The sequence below is a fragment of the Trichogramma pretiosum genome, unplaced genomic scaffold (genome assembly GCF_000599845.2).
Source record: "Trichogramma pretiosum strain Unisexual culture from Peru unplaced genomic scaffold, Tpre_2.0 scaffold11, whole genome shotgun sequence".
In the NCBI taxonomy this organism is placed as follows: domain Eukaryota; kingdom Metazoa; phylum Arthropoda; class Insecta; order Hymenoptera; family Trichogrammatidae; genus Trichogramma; species Trichogramma pretiosum.
This window is the reverse complement of record NW_019641702.1, coordinates 42,518-62,585: the sequence shown is the minus strand read 5'-3', so window position 1 is coordinate 62,585 and position 20,068 is coordinate 42,518. Positions and strand designations below refer to the sequence as shown.

Sequence of the window (20,068 nt, the reverse complement as noted above, 5' to 3'; positions counted from 1 at the left end):
AAAATTTTTAGAGTGCGCTTTTCGAAATCTCTATGAAACAATTTTCTGACAAGTTGCGTAGTCATTTCCACAATAATAAAATGAATAATTTTAATATTTTTTACCATGTTTCAATCGATATTTCAATCGAAATGTTGCAATTATCCTCCACGGGACCGGTATGACAACTCAAGCGGTCGTGTTCGAGAGAAGGGGAACTGGCTCAGCTGCTCTCCCAAGATGCAAGTACACCTCGATCGCAATTCCCAACAAGTTGCGATGGTGGTGTAATGGTCAGCATAGTTGCCTTCCAAGCAGTTGATCCGGGTTCGATTCCCGGCCATCGCACACTTTTTGCCAAAATTATGCTTGATAGGAGGTACGTTCGAGCGTAATTGGTCTGATAAGATCTACAACCAAATAGTGTCGATTTTTCAAAATGATGATTTTCAATAAGCTACAAACACTAAGTGATTCTTTAAGAAATATTATTTTTGTTGCAGAATTTAAAGTTCATTAATGGTGCCAAAAACAAAAATCGAAACCATTTTTCATAAAAATATTAAAATTTTTATTTTTAATGCAAATACGAAATACAATTACTTGGTTAGACAAGTAAAAACTGATGTTCACGAAAACGTAACAACTAACTCTTAAGTATTTAATATCTTATAAATCGTAACCGTATAACTTGTTTCAATAAAATAAACATTGAACTTTAACTTAGTAAACATGCTTTAAGATTATTATTAATCGGATAATATTAATCGGATTCAGATTCACGTCGCCGTTTTCTCGAGACAGTTTCTACGATATTCTCAAATTCGTCGCCAATGTTATATTCTGACGAAGGAATCATATATTTTCCATTGAATACTGTTAAAACTGTCACTGAATCGTTGTACTTCAAACCAGGTAATAACTAAATAAAAAAAGTGAAGAAATCAATATTTTCCTTGGAGAACAATAATATAGTAAATGCAATTCAATTTAAAAGTACCTTTGGAGTCAACAAAAAATATTGAGCGCTCGTAGCTCTAGTAGTATTCTGAACCATCATTTCAAAAACTCTGCGCTCATTTGCGGCATCCATTCCCTATGAAAAAAAAGTTCATTAATATTTTCCAATTTGTTAAATTTTCCGAAAAATTAATATTTTCCAATTTGTTAAATTTTCCATACCTGATTGATTTCATCAACACAACGGAATGGAACTCTTGTCAGCTCTTGCAGTGCCAGCATATAAATAGCAGTAGTAACAGTACGCTCTCCGCCACTTTGATGAGTCCTAGTCAATGTTTGTAGTTCATCAGCGTCTCTGAATTTAATTCTTATTTTAAGACCGTATCTTTCGAAATCCATCTGCAATTCAGACAAGTTATGTAACAATGTGTCTCATGATAAATGTTAAACAATAATTATGACTTACATCGTTTTCTGGTATTGATAATGAAACTTCGCCAGCACACTTCATTCGTTTAAAATAAGCGCTGAAATTAGCATTAATTCTATCTACGAGTGTTATAAGCATAGGAAGCCAGCGCTCTTTTATTTGTTCAATTTCTTGGGTTACTCTCGCCAAATTGTTCTCATACTCTTGAATTTGTTGTTGCAATATTTTTAAATTATTCTTTATATTTCTAAATCTGGTCATTATCTAAAAATAGCATAACAAATTGTTAAAACTTTACATGATCAAGTATATTATAATAATTATAAAAGTAGTTACCTTATCAGCATCATGTGCATTAGCTATGCAATAAAGTTGTGCCTGAGTAGTATCAATTTCTTGAAAAATCTCAGGTAGAGTACCTGGAAGTCTGGCAAAAACTCTTTTAATGGGCTCAAAGTTTTCATCGCCATATGCCAATCCGTCAGTACTGTCTTTTGCAACTTTGAATAAACGTGCTACTTCCTCTTTTATTGGTTTACATTCACGTTCTAGTATTTTATAATTGTCTTCCGCGGCTTTATGAGACTCTCGCAAGTCAGAAACTTCGTTATTTTTATTAGCCAATAAGTTTTTAGTAACCCTTAGTTGAAGTTTCAATTCTTCACTAATAAGAAACGTTTTATAACAATCATCTACCAATTTATTATACTGCCTATAGACTGTGAGTTGTTTCTTCAATTCATCCTAAAATTTTTCAATCATAATTATTGCATAATTCATTTCAAAACCAAAAATTAAGATCTGAAATACCTACTCTAATTTTTCCATTGTAGAAAGCTTTAATTTCGTCAACACTTTTTCTATCACTTTCATCAGTACGTATTCTATTACGTTGCACATTTATCCTTCTTTCAATATCACTTAATTTGTTCATATTTGCCTGAATTATATTTCGAGCATCTTTTAACTCATTTATTTCTCTATGCACTTCAGAAATATTTCCATCGAAAGATTCTAATTCTATCATTAGGGATTGTTTCTGTTCCTGAAATGTTTGTATCCTGTAAAAATTTTAAAAACATGAGCATATCATCAGTTCAATTACTATTATATATCATCAAAAAGATTATTACTGAGATTTATGATATTTCATTTTTTCGTGATCTACTGTGATTGACAAAATATTTTGAGAAAAAATTGCAGCTTGTCTTGTACTTCTATCTCCAGTGTATTTGGATTTATTTATTGAATACGAATTAGAAGCTGTAAGTCATTGAAATTATTATTTCTTAAAATCAAATGTTAAAATAAAATTCACAAAAAAAATATGTACGTGTAAAGTATCTCCTTATTTCATCTGGTATTTGATCTATGTTCATTGCAACTTGTTCTGATCCAATAGGAATCTGGTTTATAGAGTAGTAAATAACTAAAAACTTCAAAATTATTTCTGGAGCTTCAATAAGATCTATTAAATAATTTTCAAAACCGTATCTTTGAAGATGATAAAGTGGTATTCTTGGATCAAAATTGACTCTTTTTTCAGGATCAATATGAACAGCATTTATTACTAATTTTTGCTGATCTCGAAGACAGTGCAGCAGCTTGTTCAGATCATTTTTATCTTCACATATGAAAGCAGTCAAATCCCGGGAGGAAATAATATTTTCAAAATACTTGGAATAACCAGGATCTTTTAAATTTATCTGAAGTATCATAGGTTCATGAACGGTTCTTGAAAACAAGTGCTTATTTTCTCTCAACCATATAACTCCTTTGTATGCATCTTGGCTTATTGAACGAAGTCTTTGAAGTCTTTTATTTTCAATATCTTGAATTTCTTTCAAATATTGTTCTTCCCCTGCAAAGAATAATGGAATTATTATTGCTATTCAAGTTCTATGAAGTTTTTACTTGAAAAATTATGTACACTAGGATGAATTACCGTGTATTTTTCGATTTAAGTGATCTATTTTTTCCCTCTTGAATTGCTGTTGAGCATTGAATTCATTAATCTTATTTCTTAAACTTGACATTCTAGGAGTAATTTTTTCGAATTCGGCTCTTAAGCTTTCAGCTAAAAAAAAATCACAAAATTTAATTCTATTGAACTCTTAATTTAATTAATATACAATTTATTGAACTTTACCAGTTCCAACATTTTCAACCAAATGTGACAAGTCATTTTCCATTTTATTTAGTTGCTGTTTCATTTCATCAAGTTGCTGATCTCGTTGTTCTTCTTGCCTAATATCATTATCGCATTGATTCGTTAGATCAGTAATTTTTCTTTCATTCTTCTCAATTTCATTTATAAATTGACTTAATTGGTTTGTTTTATGTGAAACTTCAGTTTGCTGTAAATTAATATAACAATATAATAAATTACGAAAAATGAGAGATTTGCAAAATATCAAAGATAATAAAAATCTATTACGTGTTGTTTGAAAACTCTATCATATTCGTGAACATTATTTTTTATTCTGGAAATTTCTTGTTCCATTGGCTCTAGTTGTCGTTTAATTTCATTTTTCTTTTCTAAAGCCTGTTTCATACCTTCTTTGGCCTGAAATAAATAATGGTAAGTTTGTTAAATAGTCTCTAAAAATCTCAACTGATAAATTTTCATGATTTGTTCTATTTACGTCTTTAAATTTGTCTCGTTCATGCTGATATTGCATCCATGCCTTTTTCTGTTTCAAACTTGATAATTTTTTTGCCAATTTTTGCCTTTCAGTAATTTGTCCAATGGAGTCTTTCAAACTACTGTATAATTTTTCATCATTGTGATGAAGTTTAGTTTTGCCTTCTAGGTTTTTCTCTAATTCAACTTGCTCTTCCCTCAATGAATTCAATTTTGTGTGATATTCTATAAGTTTTGGATCCCCAACAGACCTTTCAGTTTCAGTCAAAAGTTTAGCTGGCGTCAATTCAGAAAAATGTTGAACTTTATCTTGGGGTAAAAATTGACAAAGATTGTCAACCTATATAAGTAAATTATTTGGGATAAATAAATTTATACGAGTGGATTTCAAAAGGAAAACTTTTCATAAATACCTGAATGTTTAGGCTTTTCATCAATTCATTAATCTTCTTGGCAGTAGCGCTTTGATTATTAACAAACCATTGCGAGTGTCCCGTATCATCGAAGCAGCGTTTGACAGTTATATGTCTATTTGCATCGAGTTGGAGATCTATTTCAATTGTGGCATTTTTTTCACCAGCTTTGACAAATTCAGATATGTTATTTTGGCGGCCGATAACTTTGGGGCTTCCTCCCAAACCCAAAACAATAGCCATTACTATTGTTGATTTTCCAGTGCCATTGGCACCAATAATAAGGTTAAGATTTCTGCCAGGCTTCACAACTACCTCGTCATAAGTGCTAAAAAAATTATCACCAATTTCAATCGTATTTGTTTTGATTTTGTATTTGTTTTCAAAGCGAAATACTTACACGAAATTTTTGAGCCCTAGTCGAATAATTACGCCGCTCTCAATAGACTTCGGTTCAATAGCCTCGGCCATCGTTCAATATCTAATAGAAAACAAAACGAAACGATAAGAATTACCCGCGATGCATAAAATGACGGTTTACATAATTACAATGCAACAGTTTTGCACAGATCATGAAGACATACTAACTTGTTCAATACTATTTTCTCCTAGCTATAAGAACGAAGCACAACTAATATTCTTCACGGTCGGGGTGAATACACATTCGTCAAAATTTCCGGTCAGATTAGATGACACTAATTTGTCCCTATCGATTGTTATTTTTGTTAATAAAACTCGGATGGCAGCGTTCGTTTGTTTGCGCGGCTAAATCGAAGCAGAGCGCGAGCGTGGCGCCTGTATTGGACGATGCCTGGCCATGCGGTGCTGCATGCGACGTGCGACTGTTTTGTGTTTGTTCCGCGCAGCCTCGCGTGTCAGACTCGTCCGGACCAGTTCTGATCGCGTTCGTTCCTGCCCGCCGGCAACTGAAACGAAATTTTGAATGTATGGAATGCTTGGAGCTTCTGATTGGTCGAGGTGCACGTGTCAACTGAAAGGCTTGCTCTGATGAATTTTGCTTGCAAGCTTGTTTGACGCAATAATATGTGTAAAGAAAATTGAGGAGTAGTTTATAATCAGAGAATTCTTTTTTTATGTTATTTTATTCAATATTTTTATTATTGTAATGAAACAAGCATCGAATAGAATATTCAGGGTTTGACGATTAGATTTTCAAAGTATTTATCCTGATATTTTTAATCTGATTTTACTATTGGTAAAAATTAAATAAATAATACAGATTAATTTCAATTTTATGAATAAGTTTTATTTTTCAGAAAAATAATACCTACATATATTATTTGCTTATAATTTAGATAATAAATAATTTGAATATAAATCTTCATTTATAAAATATAAATTAATACCAGAGAAAGTTTAAGCTATTCGGATTGCATTGGAAGTCTTATTTTTATTTATCAAGACTTTTTGCTCCTTTTTCTTTTCTTCCTTGAACATTTCTTTACTCATCTTTTTCTCTCTTCTTCTTTCGTTTTTCATTGCCTTGACTTGTCTTTTTCGCTCCTTTTTTTCTTCAGATGTTTCATGTTTAGATCTGGTAAATTGAACAGTAGAAATGGTAGATTCATCATCTTCACTATCTGATGAAGAATTAGCTTCAGAATCAGATTCATGAATATTTCTTACTTGTGGAATTCCAGTTCTACGATCAATTGCAATTTTTGGCGGTTGTTTAGAATTGGGTTCTAAAATTTTTTTAGGATGATTATAAATATTACTATAAGTAGATAATATGGATTCACAGTCCCATTCTTCTTTTTTTTCAGTTTCAACATATGTTGTTAATTTAGAATCACCTTCATCATCTGAATTTGAGCATTCATACATAACTTTACAACGTTCTTTCAATAATTTTGCCATATTTTCAACATCTTGTTCTTTAGATTCTGCTTGATAATCTTCTAAAAATTGTTGTATTAATTTAGAATCTTCACTATTAGGTCCTTCAATATTTTCAAAATCAAGAGAACCCACTTTGTCCTCATCATATTCCTTGTACATGTTTTCAAATTTATCATCGAGTAAAGTCAGCTGTGAGTTTCTTCTCATTACACTGCTAGTCATAGAATACTCAGTAAACCTTGATTTTGTTTCTTCGTTAGCAAAATCATAATCCTTGCCTGATCCATTCAAACTCATTACTTCATCTCGAGCTTCATCACTATCCACATCAGACCAATCGCCTACATCTTTATCTTCATCATCATCGAGCATGCCTCCACCCAATTCAATAATATTATCCTCCAAATCATTTTCCTCATCAGGATTATCAAGTTTATAAAAAACTTCTGGATCTAAATCTACCCTTGGCCCGGAATGAGGAGCATATCTGTGAAGAAGCCCTATTTTTTCTTCTACATGCGATTGAAATACTGAAGCAGGTAACCGTAGATTGCTTCGTTTCTTTGGTTTCTTCTTTTCATCACGTTCATTAGTAGTTTCAACAAGTTCGGACACTTGATTGACATTTTTCAAATGTTTCAGATAGTTATAATCATCTTCAAAAAATATTCCACAAACTCTTTCTTCTTCTTTGTTAGGAGCAGTAGTTTCAACAAGTACGTGTTGGGGAGCACTTGGATCTACTAGTAAAGGATCTCTTTGCGATCTTGAACACAATTCAAATGTCCGACAATTTTTTCTATCAATGAAACTCTTTACTTTAGGCATCTTGAATTTTTCAACAATATTCTTCCAACTTTATAGGCCTGAAAATTAATAACAGTAAATTTCGATACAACAGTTAAACACAGTAGATTTTAATTACAATTAATACTAATTTACCTTTAGTTTATGTTAGCAGAGAAAGTAAACACTTCACAATCAAAAAACGTGCTGGTTATAAATTTTCGATACGGCGATGCAGAATTGTAATATGCACATGGCACGAATAGCACAAGGCAGAAGACAGCTAAACAGATATGAATTTTTCGAGATGAAATAGATGGCGCTCTACTTGGCGCTTGGTCCACTGCTCTCAAAGAAAGCCTAAAGTGAGCGCGAGATTCAAATTCGTGAAAAAATGTAATTTACAATATCTATTGTAAAAATATTTTTTTTGTATTTTTTAAAATAAAAATATGATTACAACTCTAGCATTGTGTTAGCAATCATATTTTTGATTTACTAAATGCCAAAAATATTGACAATAGATATTTGGGATTATATCTTTACAAGAGTTTGAATTTCGTGTTCCAATGGACAAAATTAGTCCACCGACAGAGAAAAGTTTGTCGAAAATACTGCCATGAAACGTGTTCAAATGATGTTCATTGTAAACGATTGTAATTCTCGATACTTCATCCGAGGTGGCGGAAGATTTGAGCATAATAAAGCATTTGGAATATTTTTATCTTAAGCGATTAATGTCTATACAACAATAAATTTATGACTATTTATATAGCCATTAATTTACATACTCGTCAGTTCGACGGCTTTATTCGATCGTGCGAAACACAGTTAGAATTGACACTTTTCGTCAACGAGATGCATAGGTCTTCCAATAGCCTCATTTTATGTTTATTAGATATACTTACATCTCTTCTTTTAACGAAGAGAAATTTGATAACGTTGCAAAATTACAGAGGATGGGATCGTATATTGAAAGCGAACATGCGTAGGTTGTGTGAGGAAAATAACATTTCAGTAATACAAATGAATGTAGATTACTTTTTCTTATGTAAACATTTGTTTATTAAACTTAAATATAATTTAGACCAAATATATAGTTTTTTATATAATTTCTATAATAAATCTCCATCATTATTTTCTATTTTTCTTTTATAATACATCGTTGAATAATAAATGTGATTCTCTTTAACATTCAGGATTTACTATAGAAACACTTAGTTTTTGAGATACGCTAGCTAAAAAACGATTAAAAAATGTCTTACATTTAGACTCGATTTAATGATACGTCCTGTATCGTGACACATTTAATTCGTTCCACAAAAAAAACCAATTCAAGTCTACAATTCAACGTTTAATGACATCTCGATTAAAGTCTTTAGAAGCTTTATCAACTTTCGTACAATTTAGGCCTTTGATGATTCACTTATATATAAAAAAAAAATTTTTTAAATCAAACTTAAAAGCTAACACATTGAAGTAAATAATCTTCTTTGTCAATGGTTATAGCGAATTCACGCGATTCATCAAACGGGGCAGCAGGAATCGCCGCCGCCGTTGGCCTGCACTGCCGATGTCGTTGTCGTCGTCGGTTGCAGTGCCAACTCTTCTGTGTCCTTTGTCGAATTTCTGAAATTATCGTCCACAATCCTTCGTTAAATAATGAAGCAAAAAACAGAAATAATTCAGATGAGTAAATTTATGAATTGCAAAAAGCATCTTGAGAATTATTAGCAGTCTACAGATTGTTCAAAGAAATTTTTTTGACAATCATCGACTTTATGGCAAATGATAACAATTTATAATCGGATCTATTGCGTGAAAAAGAAACTTACCGCTTTCGGTATTTGAAGATGATGTAGACTATTACTGCATTGACCACAAAGAGGGCGCCAATGAGAATGGTTGGCAAAATAACGTCTGTAAAATAAAAAAATAAATAAATTTCATCAATTGATAAATGCGCGACGAAGCAATCGTTGCAAATTCAGTTTTCCAACTCATTCAATGACCACCGATCGCATACACGTGAAATGTCTCTTTAAATGGAACGGCAGAGGCAATAGCGACTTTATATAGTTCGCTATACTTCCATCTCTGCGTATGGAGATCCGATTCTCGGAACGAGATTCACTCGACTAAATGAATTGAGCTTCGTAATTTATAATAATCGAAGAGATGTCACGAACGGTTGACGGGGGTACAATTGCCTCGACTCACATTGTTACGCTCGCTCTAAACGATGTTTCGTTTCTATTCGTTTAACAATCGTAGCGTCGTCGCATTATGACAATTCGCATATATTTGATTGACGCCGCTATATATAAACACGCGGGAACGTCGAATTCCAATGCCGGCTTTATCACAAAAGTTAATTTTTTTTCAAATGCTCAAGAGCAATGATCGAGAAATTGCATCTCATTAGAAATAAAGTTTATCAATATAGAAGAACGAATTGAATTCTGCACTTTTCTTTCAAAGGGCCAAATTATCACGGTCGCTCCAAACATTCATTGCATATATAACACACAGACAAAGAACACTACGTTACTCACCCAACACTGTATTCGATTCGTCCTTCATCATAGCTCTGTGCGTCTGCTCGGCAATACTGAAATTGGCAGTCCTGTCAACTGCAACGCCGTTATCCTGCGAGCCGATTCTGTCGCGAGTCAATTGCTCGAGCAAGTTTAAGCCGCCGCTGATGCTGCTGCTGCTGCTGTCGTTGTTGTCGCGACTGGCGTGGCCGATGCTGGCTGCGCTCACGATACTGCTCTGCTCGGCTGCTAAGCGACTGCTCCCGCGGTAGCTCGTAGGCGGCTCGTTGCTGTCTCTCGATATTAGGCCACTCGACGCTGTATAATAACGGATAGTATTATTATATGATTAATTGATGCCGCTCGTACTTTATCAGCAGGATATCGCGCGGATGGCTCGATTACGTTCGTGTAATCGAGATTTTCGTGGTACATTTGCATAATACGGGTGCAATGACGATGACGACGATAGCTCGTCGGTAATAGATATTTAATGCGGGGCGTCGAAAAATGTATACGCGGTGATTATAGCGGTTCGTTCGAAGAGTTTGAATACCATTAGAAGCAATACGAGATAACTAATGGGTCTGATTAACGCGTTTCACGTGATGGGACGCCTTATCTACGCTCCGATTTGTTCTCCATTCACCTGATTAGGTGTTGTAGTATAATCTGTCAAATATATTATGAGAGTCCCGTTGTGTTATAATCAAGTTTACTTTTTTCATATTGTATTATTTGAGTACTGGGGAAATTAAAATTGTATCGTTCAATCCTAACATTGTTTTACTTATTAAAATACCTTTTTTTCAGATTATTATAGCTTGAACTTGGAATTCTAAAATTTTGCATCAATGTTTAAATGCAAGCAAGGCAAACTGAGTTATTTGTTCATTCACGATAGCCTCGTGATAAATAAGTGTGTGTTGGGTTATCGCGTTACGCGGAAAAATAAATAACTCATCATTCGCTGCAACGAGCGTAAATTTTCGAGCACAAAGTATATACATTTAAAAAATCAAGAATGCATGTGAATAAACATTTTGAACCGTAGCAAAATTATAAATGTAGCTTCGAATGATTTTAAGCAGATATCTTTGTTCGGTAGTAAATTCATTGGTATAATGCACAAATATTCAGGCGAGTTATTTTATCGAATTGAAAGAGATGAATATGAAACAAAAAACTATTGCGTTCAAATGCGATTGACGCATGAAAAATCTCAGAATTTCGTGTCATTGCTTTTCACCCAAGAAATATTACTCAAGCTTCAATGAGTTCATCTTTCAACTGTATTACTCTAATAATTCAAGATAATACTTCTTCGCGACGTCCCACGGATCAATGGATTATTTTAAGGATTTTCTCGAAGATGAATATCGATTAGTTATTCCATACAGATAAAACGGAAGGAAACGCTTTTATTCCTAACTAAAAAGCACTTACAAGCAGCTGAACTAAAACTGTTGATGATTAGTTCCATCATCTTGTACGGTGTGAAAGAATCGTAGATCTTGGCGCGTTAGATACTATAAAATTAATTTTCATCAATACTTTTTAGTAAAGAACACTGAAATAATTTTTTTTGCGCCATAGAATAGGTTCAGTCGCTGCTCGCACCCTTAGGAAGGAAGTAAAGAAGAATAGCATAAAAGGGGGAGTTGTTAGCGTTCATTCGCTATAATATTTCGGTGCTTGCATCGTTTACAAATCGGAAAACAATATGTTTTATCGAGGTTTCTCTCTCTCTCTCTCTCTCGTCTGTAATTCAATATATTATGTACGAAGTGCGGTGCATTGCCCCTTGACACGGCACAAATCGATCGATCGATCGTTCGTTTTTTTTTCACGCTATATAACTGTAAGTACTTTGAAAAAACTTGGAAAGTGTAAGCCGGCAGATCAGCCTTATACATACAGTCGCTGAGTCGGCGCGATTATTCCCAACGATATTATACAGAGAGAGAGAGAGGGACTTTGTTATCGACGTATCATGGGCTTTTATGGCTTGAATCTCTAAATTTATCGCGGAATTCTTTTTTTTTTCGTCACACCGAGTGCAATTCACTTCCGCGAGTTATTTTTATATACACATCCGGATTAAAAAGCGAAAAGTTTTGCTCTGAAACGCGTGTGAGACAATCTTCGCGAGCACGGGTCAAAGTTTATTATACGGCACAATTATATCGTGCAATTAATTAATCTTATCCATTCATTAGCTATCTGTTAAATTTTAATAAATTGACTTTCGATATAGTCTATATTTAATCGACTTAATTGTCAATCTTCAATCAATTAAGAGTGTTCATTAACGATCTCGAGCTAATTGAAAAATGTGCACGGTTCAAAGAATGTACAAATAAAGAAAAGAAACCGTGAAAAGTCAAGCAGAAAAGAGTCGTCGAAATTTCGATAAAACGTCGAAATTCGTATAACAAAAGCTCGTTTCACAGATAAGCCAGTGCCGTGTAGGTGTGTCCGCGGCACGAGCCGATACATACACACACACACACGTATAAGGAGTTAACGAACGCACCGGAGAGGCAGAGAGTGCACACTCCAGTTTTAGTAGGTCACCGTGTAACCCCGAGAGACCAAAAGGAATCAAGCCCGCGCGCGCGAGGGAGAGAGAGAGGGAGAGAAAGAGAGACACACACAGCGTAGCGGGTCGACTGCTCTATCTACTCCCTCGCGCGAAAGCGCGACGAAGCCAATTTACAACGACGACGACGACCAGCTGAAAAAAAGCCAAGTCGAGCTTTTTTTCAAAAAAAAAAAAAGAAGCGTTGACGCACACCGCGAAAAGATAATAAGCAGAGAGTGGAAAGACGAAGGTAGGCGATAGTATGGGATGAAAGTTGCAGTGCAGCGACTGAGACTTATGCCTGTGCGCACCTATACGGATATAATATTATATTATATCTTTCTCGATTTAGCCCCGCGTCGAACAATGGCACAAACTACAGCGGCAGCAGAGGTGAACTCGCGAAAACAAGGAAAGGTATACGCGGGTATATATGCAGGTGCAGCAGCACCGGTGGCTCGTCTGGTCGAAGCGAGCGAGCAGACGCGACTACTACTGGGTCGCGAGAAAGCCAGCTGAATTTGCCAAAGCCACCCCCGCTCGAGAGTGAGGGAGGGTGAACCTATATATGATACACTCGATACGTGTGTGTGGGTGCGTGTGATGCGCAGCTCTACGTATGTATGTGTTGTGCGGCGCCAGCACGAGAGAGGGTGCAGAAAGATGCGGTGCGCCTGTCCAGATACTACCCTCTCTCATCCCCTCCGCTGGTGCACATTATAGATATGTATAGCAGAGCTTTTCAATCGCGCCAAGAGTTCGAACTCGCGCGACGAATAGATCTCGTCGATGCCAATTCGACTCGAGCGATATAAGAGGAGTTTTTGAACGAGCTCGATCGAGCGCGTCACGGTTTGAACGAGACGCTTTCGAGGGATTATAATAACGATATACCTTTAACGCGAGCTGGTTTTGTAATTAATGGCATTTTTTTAGCTTACTTCGATCGGATATTATGAAGTTGAACGATGAAAAAGTGTATAAGCGGAAATTCGTAGGATTTATTTCGAATTGTTGTTGAAACATTGATAAGCCAGTGTGTGCTTGCAACAATATTTGTTATTTTTTCGTTACTCGGCGATCGAATAATATCGATTTCAAAAGTACACACATTTTAGCTTCGATCAAACTCTTTCGAGATCGTCGTTGGCAAAAATTCCATGCACGCGAGAGAATAATTATTGCGGGAGAGATCGTCACGCCCGGTCGATTCAGCTATGCAGCTAAATAAGAGGCCAAAGTGAGGTAACTCAATAATCCACACACAGCAGCGCATATATATATACGACTTGAATTTTTGCATCGGCTTTAGGGCACTCGTGAATATTCGGCATTTATGGTTATATACGTATCATCGAACGAAACGCGTTGAGCGTGTTAAAGAGCCGTATACAGAGCTTGGCAGGCTTCGGCATACACATACACATAAAAATCCGCAAAAAAAGAGATTATAAAAGATCTCCCGTTTTTTGTATTTTTTGTACACGATATCGAGCTCCGTATACGTATATTCGACGCCAAACTGAAATCTCAACAGCGTCGTGTGTATATAATACGACAATGGACTCGTGTATACGAGACACTTCATCTCGTCTCGGAATATTTTTCGTGCCACGAGCTGCAAAAAATTCGTTGTCGCGCGTCGATAAAGCGCCTATACGAGTTTATATACGCGCGGCAGAGCTTGTGTTATAAGTAAATAAGTGGTGTATACGATACTTTAAATGAATGGCGAGCTTAGAATAGTAGACATTCTGTAAGAGCCTACATACACTCGCATAATAAATAGAAAGAGAGAAAGAAAGCCCGCAATGGACATGGAGCAAATGGAACGATTTGCCGGCTAGCTAGCTGCAGCCATGAGGCACATAGCAGGCGCAAGGAATGCAAGGCCTTTCACGCGTGCGAAGCGAACCAATGCTACGCTGCATCTGTATGTGTGCATATATGTGCGCGTTATATATTATACGTACAGTGTACTACGAACGAGGATGAGAAAATTGCCACGGATCCACGGATATGAGCTGCTCTGCTCGTGCACACGACGACGACGACGACGACGACGACGACTTGCAATGGAAGAAGGAGACGTTATATATTAATACAACCTGTTTCCAGTGCAGCGTGTATCATGTCGCAGCCGAAGAGTAGCGCGAGAGACCGAGGTCGTTGTAAAAGAGACGACGAGCTGGCCGATGCATAATAAATAATAATTATGCGCGCCGAGTGAAATATTTTTGTTTCTCATTGAAAAATTTGCAATCGAAATGACAGATCAACGCCAATGAGCACACCAGCTAAAATCGGTACCATCATCCGCGACACATCAAAAGCTATAAAACTACAACGCAAACAATTCCTCTACGTTTAATTAAAGTAATTATTGTAGGAGTAGCCGCCTATTATATTGTAACACCAAGATCGTAAAGTCTGCCTATGTGTGCGGGCGCGTTTATGAAAACGAAGAAAAATCGCTCGACGCGAGATAAGATTGCTCGTGGCCTATCTTTCAACATTATCAAATATTTTTTTTTTTATATACATATAATAATAACACAAGTATGCGGGAATGTTTCTCGGAAGCGGTCGTGCCTCCGCCGCGAGCGTCCGCGCGCCATCAAAAGTTCCATCGTTACATTACGCGACTATAAAGCGTATTTGTATATGTCATAAAAAAAAAACGAAATAGTAATTACAACGATTATAATTCGCGTACGTCGAGATATCATTATAGGCGCACGTGCCGTTGAACTCGTGCCGCCCGCACGGAATTTGTGTAAAAATACTGGCGTGTGTATCTTTGTATCGTATGCTCGCGACGCGAAGACAAGCACGAGGCGGAAAATGTGTGCGCGATGAAAAACGGAAATCGTGCAATTCACGCTTTAAAAATAAACACTCGGATGTATCGTTCTCGTGCATATTAAATGTATGATGTTAGAGTCACTTTACTCGAGCGAGCTTTACGTCCGAGATTTTCAATGGCAACGATTCGAACGTGCACACTGTGCAGCGTACATACGAGCTGCTGCAGTATAAGTACACGTTGGAGGGTCAACTAACCTTACAAACTCTTCCGTCCTATACACGATATACACTGTTCAAGAATCTTTCAACGCGAACTTCGGATCAAAATACGGGGAAAAAAAGCACGTGTTCGATGGGAGGAGGCCGAAAAGTCAACTCCGCGCGTCACTCGAAGGATCGCGTTATGAGCGTTTTTAGATGCGTGTAACAACACGACAAACAACAACAAAAAACTGACCTGTGCCGTCTTAACGAGAGCTACACTCGATGGATACTGACTTGGAGCCTCGAGGTTTTACGCCAGCTCGCTCGCTCACTTATACGCGCAGACAAAAAAACAACGCACTCGACTCGCACTCTCCTTCTCCGTCGTCGTGGCGTGCTGCATGCTGTAGTAAAGCGAAGGGGAATCGGCTAACCGGCACCCCTCCCTTTCCCCCCGCGCGAGTACGAGCTCCGATTTACTTCTTCTTCTTCTTTGCTCCGGTCTTGTGTGTCCCCCCTCCGTTCGTGTGTTACAAGTCTATGGAGCACATTACGTATCTATGTCTAATGATGGATGTGTCCATGTGTATACTGTATATGTGTGAGACTTTTGTAGATGATACACGCTACATTAGACAAAATCCGAGATTGATCCCCGGCCATGCCGCCCACGCGTATTCCATATTATCTCGTATTTATTCTTTATCCGCGGGTGCATGTATGAACACATGTATTAAGAGTCTGTGTATACATTGGAATAACATATTACAAACGCATACGCACACATGTAACAGAGCGTGTGGGCACTCGACTTTCTTTAATAGGAGTGGACAGACGCGTGGACAAGCGTAATTCTATATATACAAGCATCTGTGGCGCGTATCTTGCCTGCATTCCTCAGCTCTCGTAATATAATGTGTAGCCTAATATTACATACTTTAAAAGTATTGTACCAGTGTCGCGAGCTCCTGACATGTATAAAATAATAATAAAAATAACACTTCAGCACGACGTTTAATGAGGTATTCTTCGTTCGATTGATTAATGAAATTTTTACCTATTATTAGCTTGCCGCGAGTCGCGTGCGTCTTCGTAACTTAGCGTCGCGACGACGGACCCGATAAATTCCATCGTAATTAACGAGAAAAAAAATCGAATCAACACTCTAAATCGGCCCGCGGCCAATATTTACTTAACTCTACATTTTGTGTACTCTTCGTGTGAGAAGCCACACTTTTTGAATAGTCATCGATCATGCTCGAAAATTAGCTTCCTCGTTAATTGTGATCCATTGTGTCGTACAGCGTCAAAGATTAAAATCGAAAGACAAAAACAACAAAAGGCCTGTTTTTCGGATTTATTGACACATCTAACACCTCGTAATATCGTTCATTAGTAAACAGAATGTACAGAAAGATACGAAGAAAATATATCTATTGCTGTTGTATCCCCGCCCAATGAGAGCATATACAAAATCGTGAGGTGTATTTTTTCTTATACGCTTTAGATATAGGAAATGATCGGCATAAGGGAGAGAGAGAGAGAAACTTGCTAAACCGGTATAATCTATGAAATGCACACCTTGTAGTTTTGCTTTTGACGTCACTACATTTATAAAGGGTATACGAGAACCATTGAGAAGGAAAATATTTGGACTTTCCAAAAGATGTTACTTATTGAAAGACTATAAATTCAATTTTTAAACTTCATAGGTTCATGATCAAGCATTAGCTACCAATTACATATGTACCAAGTTGATACACTCGGGCTGCAACGTGATTGACGCGAAACGGCCCATATGTATACAATATATTCGCATCGCCCATGGTATTCAATCATTTAGCTTGACCCAAAAATCACGAGTCTCGATGATGGAAAAAAAGCTACGAATAAAAGAAAAAAAAAATACGAATATAAAGAAGCGGTGGATAAGCAGCACTCACCGACGCAGGCCGGCAGCTCGTCGACGTTCTCGATCCATCTACCCAACTCCTGGCTGCAGCGAATCGTGCGCGCCTGCTGGCCGCTGTCGGGGAACAATGCCCCGGCCCGGCAGCGAAACGTCCTCGTGCGCAGACTGACGTCGCTCAGCCGACTGCCCGGGGGCGCTCGCACGTCCGGACACCCTAAAACTGTAACACACACACACATATGAGTACGGTGTATTTATATGAATCCTGGGTGCCCTTATTTTCCATTAAATCTCATATGTTGTATTATGTAATGCGTCTTTCGACGCGCGCGAATCCAATTTACTGCCTTATGATGTGACGCGCAATGTACACTGAATACGATAAATCATAAACTTTGCGCCCTGAGCGAGCTCGTATCAATCTTGTTTTGGAGAAAGAAACGTAAGCGAAATTGTAAGCGTTGACGCGGCCGTCACATCATTTGTCTTTTAATCTGAATTCATTTTCTTTCTTTTTTCTACCACATATTGTTAGCCTTATATGCATTATGTAGCAGTTTTTCTTATTTAGCAATGGTTCAAATGAGTACTCTACAATCCAAAAAGGTTTTTATGGCTAATATTTAAAATCCCTCATATCAATAACTTTGCGAATCGTGGAGCGTGTGTTGCGCTTTATCTGACATAATTTTAAATATGCCATACCTATCTTTATAAAAATGCAGGTACTATTGTGATAAATGTAGAAAATTAGAGGATCAATGAGTAATAAAAAACAAGATTGATCCATAACAATCTAAAGAGCGAAAGGGATAAAACGTTATTGTTAAATTTAATTTCTCTCAAATTAAATCCAATTTCTGGAGAACGAACCATATAGAGCGTACTAGCGAGGCGCGCAGTGGTGCCCTCATAGGTTGAGATGCATATCAAATAGCTGTGTATAACAAAGTCGTGAAAGCTCGTGCGACGAAAAAAGTAATTATCGATAAAGCAAATCGTTGTGCAGCTATACGAACCTTTGTACTGTAAAAAAAAACCTCGCTTCGGATAGAGCATCGACAGTGCTCTGAAATTGATCGTCACCACGTTGGTGTCCGAGACGACCTCCACGCCGGCCTTGGTCCCGCAAGACTCGTACAGTGTGTTGCCGCTGTCGTGAACCCTCAACACGTCCGAGCAGCTGCCGTCTTTGTCCGGATCTTTGAAAGGAAAAAAAAAACAACAACATTTTTTTCTTCAGTTTTTACGCACGGTGCAAAGGATCGACGCGATTCGAGATATTGCGGCTCGTTACAAACCTCGGATGCTGAAGTCGCGAAAGGTCAGCACGATCCGTTGGCCGGGCTGCGCGCGAAACTTCCAGCCGCAACTGATTCTGCCGAGATAGTAGAGAGGGTAGCCCGGTGATTGAAGGAATCCACCCTCGCCGGCTGGTACCTTGAGCTCCGAATTGCAGTACTTGTGAATGGATGATTCTGAAAAGCGACATGACAAATTATCGTTTTTTGAAGAAACCGTTACGGAGAGTTATTGACATTCTTGTTATTTAAATTAATTGACTATCAGCAATAAATTAGTTCATGGTACATTAAATTCTAAAATTTAAATTTGCAGTGACTGCGTGAATAAATAATAACTATAGATATAATAATGAGATGAGTTGATCAGCACGTGTGTTTCAATAAAATGACTGAAAGAGAGATGCTGCGCATTATGTTTGCGTACACATCAACAAATCATCACAAAATTGTACTCATATTGAACCACTCATTCACTCGAGGCACATTGGGAAATAAAAAAAAACCGCTGCCAATGTATTGGCAAGTAGCTTCCTCATACTTTTTTTTTGACTTGAAAATAATTTGGAAATATTAATATAATCATTTCTAATTTGTTCACAAAACAGTTTCAATTATAAATTATTTGCCACTGTGTATGAATAATAGTATACAGGCCGATGCCGCGAAAAAAGAAAGCCCCAGAGCACGTGTTTATCGGCCTCGGCTTCGCCTCGGACACTAATTACACGTACCCTTACATAAATTTCCTATAGTATCCCGCAAAATTCCTACAGGGGTCCTATAGGATTCCAGTAGGAATTTTGCGGGATCCTATAGAAAATTTTTATAAGGGTACTCTGGGACTTTTTTGTTTTTCGCGGGCTATTGGAAATATTAATACCACCTTTTCTAATTTGTTCACAAAACAGTTTCAATCATAAATTATTTCTCAACCAAACGATACGAAAAAGAAAGAAAAAAAAATTTTCCCGAGAAAAAACAATTTTTTTTTCGTTTATTTCGTTTCTCCTCGTGTACTCTTGAGGAGTATCTGTCTCTTGATTAGTACTGTTAACTGTATCGTCTTGATTCTCAGGTCTGTTGGTCACTCTGATGTTCTCGCTTTGCTTTTCTCTCTTTTTTAGGCCTGAATTGCTAAAGTGTATAGGAGAAGAACATACATGTGTGCTAGGGGCAAGGTGTATGGGGTTCGTCTCGTATTTACAACTTATATCTACGCGTGAGCTCGAAGGTGGATTTCAATGACTTGTAGCGCGCGCATAAGCTGCTTCAGACGTTGTAAATGTAGAAGTTTTTTACATTTATAAGTGATGGGCCTCGTGGGTAAGTGGTTTAACGCTCCAGTCTCCATGTGGTTCTGGCCAGACATATGGAGATTCGAGGGTTCGATTCCCCACGAGGCCCGGTGGCGTTCGTCGTTGGATCATCGGGAAAACATCGTTGGATCTTCGCCGAAAAATCGAAGTAAGTGACTCGGGCCGTGAGAGATTTAATTAGTATACAAAACTTAAAAAAATAAAAAAAGAAAAAAAAGANAAAAAAAAAAAAAAAAAAAAAAAAAAAAAAAAAAAAAAAAAAAAAAAAAAAAAAAAAACACTAGGTACTCACGGCTGGAGAAAAACTCCTTTTGCTCTGAAATTG

General features: G+C 37.0%; 3 protein-coding genes and 1 non-coding gene across 4 annotated transcripts in view; 1 reads left to right on the top strand and 3 right to left on the bottom strand.

Annotated features, from left to right (window-relative positions):
- The first annotated feature begins 255 nt into the window (after positions 1-255).
- Trnag-ucc lies at positions 256-327 on the top strand. Its single transcript has one exon. It is a non-coding gene; the product is annotated as a tRNA-Gly (tRNA).
- A 199-nt stretch (positions 328-526) lies between these two features.
- Positions 527-5,324, bottom strand: LOC106651915 (structural maintenance of chromosomes protein 5). The gene is made up of 15 exons (XM_014370611.2): positions 5,018-5,324; positions 4,830-4,910; positions 4,430-4,757; positions 4,018-4,356; positions 3,810-3,938; positions 3,522-3,729; positions 3,318-3,449; positions 2,706-3,233; positions 2,506-2,635; positions 2,187-2,433; positions 1,709-2,116; positions 1,409-1,636; positions 1,162-1,341; positions 980-1,075; positions 527-901 (listed from the first exon to the last, which is right to left on the bottom strand). Exons 2-15 carry the CDS (start codon positions 4,898-4,900, stop codon positions 743-745), a joined length of 3,183 nt encoding a protein of 1,060 aa, XP_014226097.1. The 5' UTR covers positions 4,901-4,910; positions 5,018-5,324; the 3' UTR covers positions 527-742.
- A 400-nt stretch (positions 5,325-5,724) lies between these two features.
- On the bottom strand, positions 5,725-7,351 carry LOC106651916 (protein LTV1 homolog). The gene is made up of 2 exons (XM_014370612.2): positions 7,235-7,351; positions 5,725-7,158 (listed from the first exon to the last, which is right to left on the bottom strand). Exon 2 carries the CDS (start codon positions 7,118-7,120, stop codon positions 5,807-5,809), a length of 1,314 nt encoding a protein of 437 aa, XP_014226098.1. The 5' UTR covers positions 7,121-7,158; positions 7,235-7,351; the 3' UTR covers positions 5,725-5,806.
- Positions 7,352-8,182: 831 nt separating this feature from the next.
- LOC106651777 overlaps positions 8,183-20,068 on the bottom strand; it is a 33,277-nt gene continuing 21,391 nt past the window's right edge. Inside the window, exons 3-8 of the mRNA XM_014370443.1 lie at positions 18,425-18,601; positions 18,143-18,325; positions 17,155-17,343; positions 9,634-9,933; positions 8,914-8,998; positions 8,183-8,707 (exon numbers count right to left, since the gene is read on the bottom strand). Coding sequence (XP_014225929.1) covers positions 8,605-8,707; positions 8,914-8,998; positions 9,634-9,933; positions 17,155-17,343; positions 18,143-18,325; positions 18,425-18,601 — 1,037 coding nt within the window. The 3' untranslated portion in view covers positions 8,183-8,604. The remainder of the gene's footprint in view (positions 8,708-8,913; positions 8,999-9,633; positions 9,934-17,154; positions 17,344-18,142; positions 18,326-18,424; positions 18,602-20,068) is intronic.

What these genes read in the sequence shown, in the direction of transcription:
- LOC106651915 (XM_014370611.2), bottom strand. Translation starts at nt 4,900, where the DNA reads ATGGCCGAGGCTATTGAACCGAAGTCTATTGAGAGCGGCGTAATTATT. An exon ending in TCTACAATGGAAAAATTAGA is followed by an intron (nt 2,117 to 2,186) that starts GTAGGTATTTCA and finishes GAAAAATTTTAG; the next exon opens with GATGAATTGAAGAAACAACT. An exon ending in TATCAATACCAGAAAACGAT is followed by an intron (nt 1,342 to 1,408) that starts GTAAGTCATAAT and finishes TCTGAATTGCAG; the next exon opens with ATGGATTTCGAAAGATACGG.
- LOC106651916 (XM_014370612.2), bottom strand. Translation starts at nt 7,120, where the DNA reads ATGCCTAAAGTAAAGAGTTTCATTGATAGAAAAAATTGTCGGACATTT.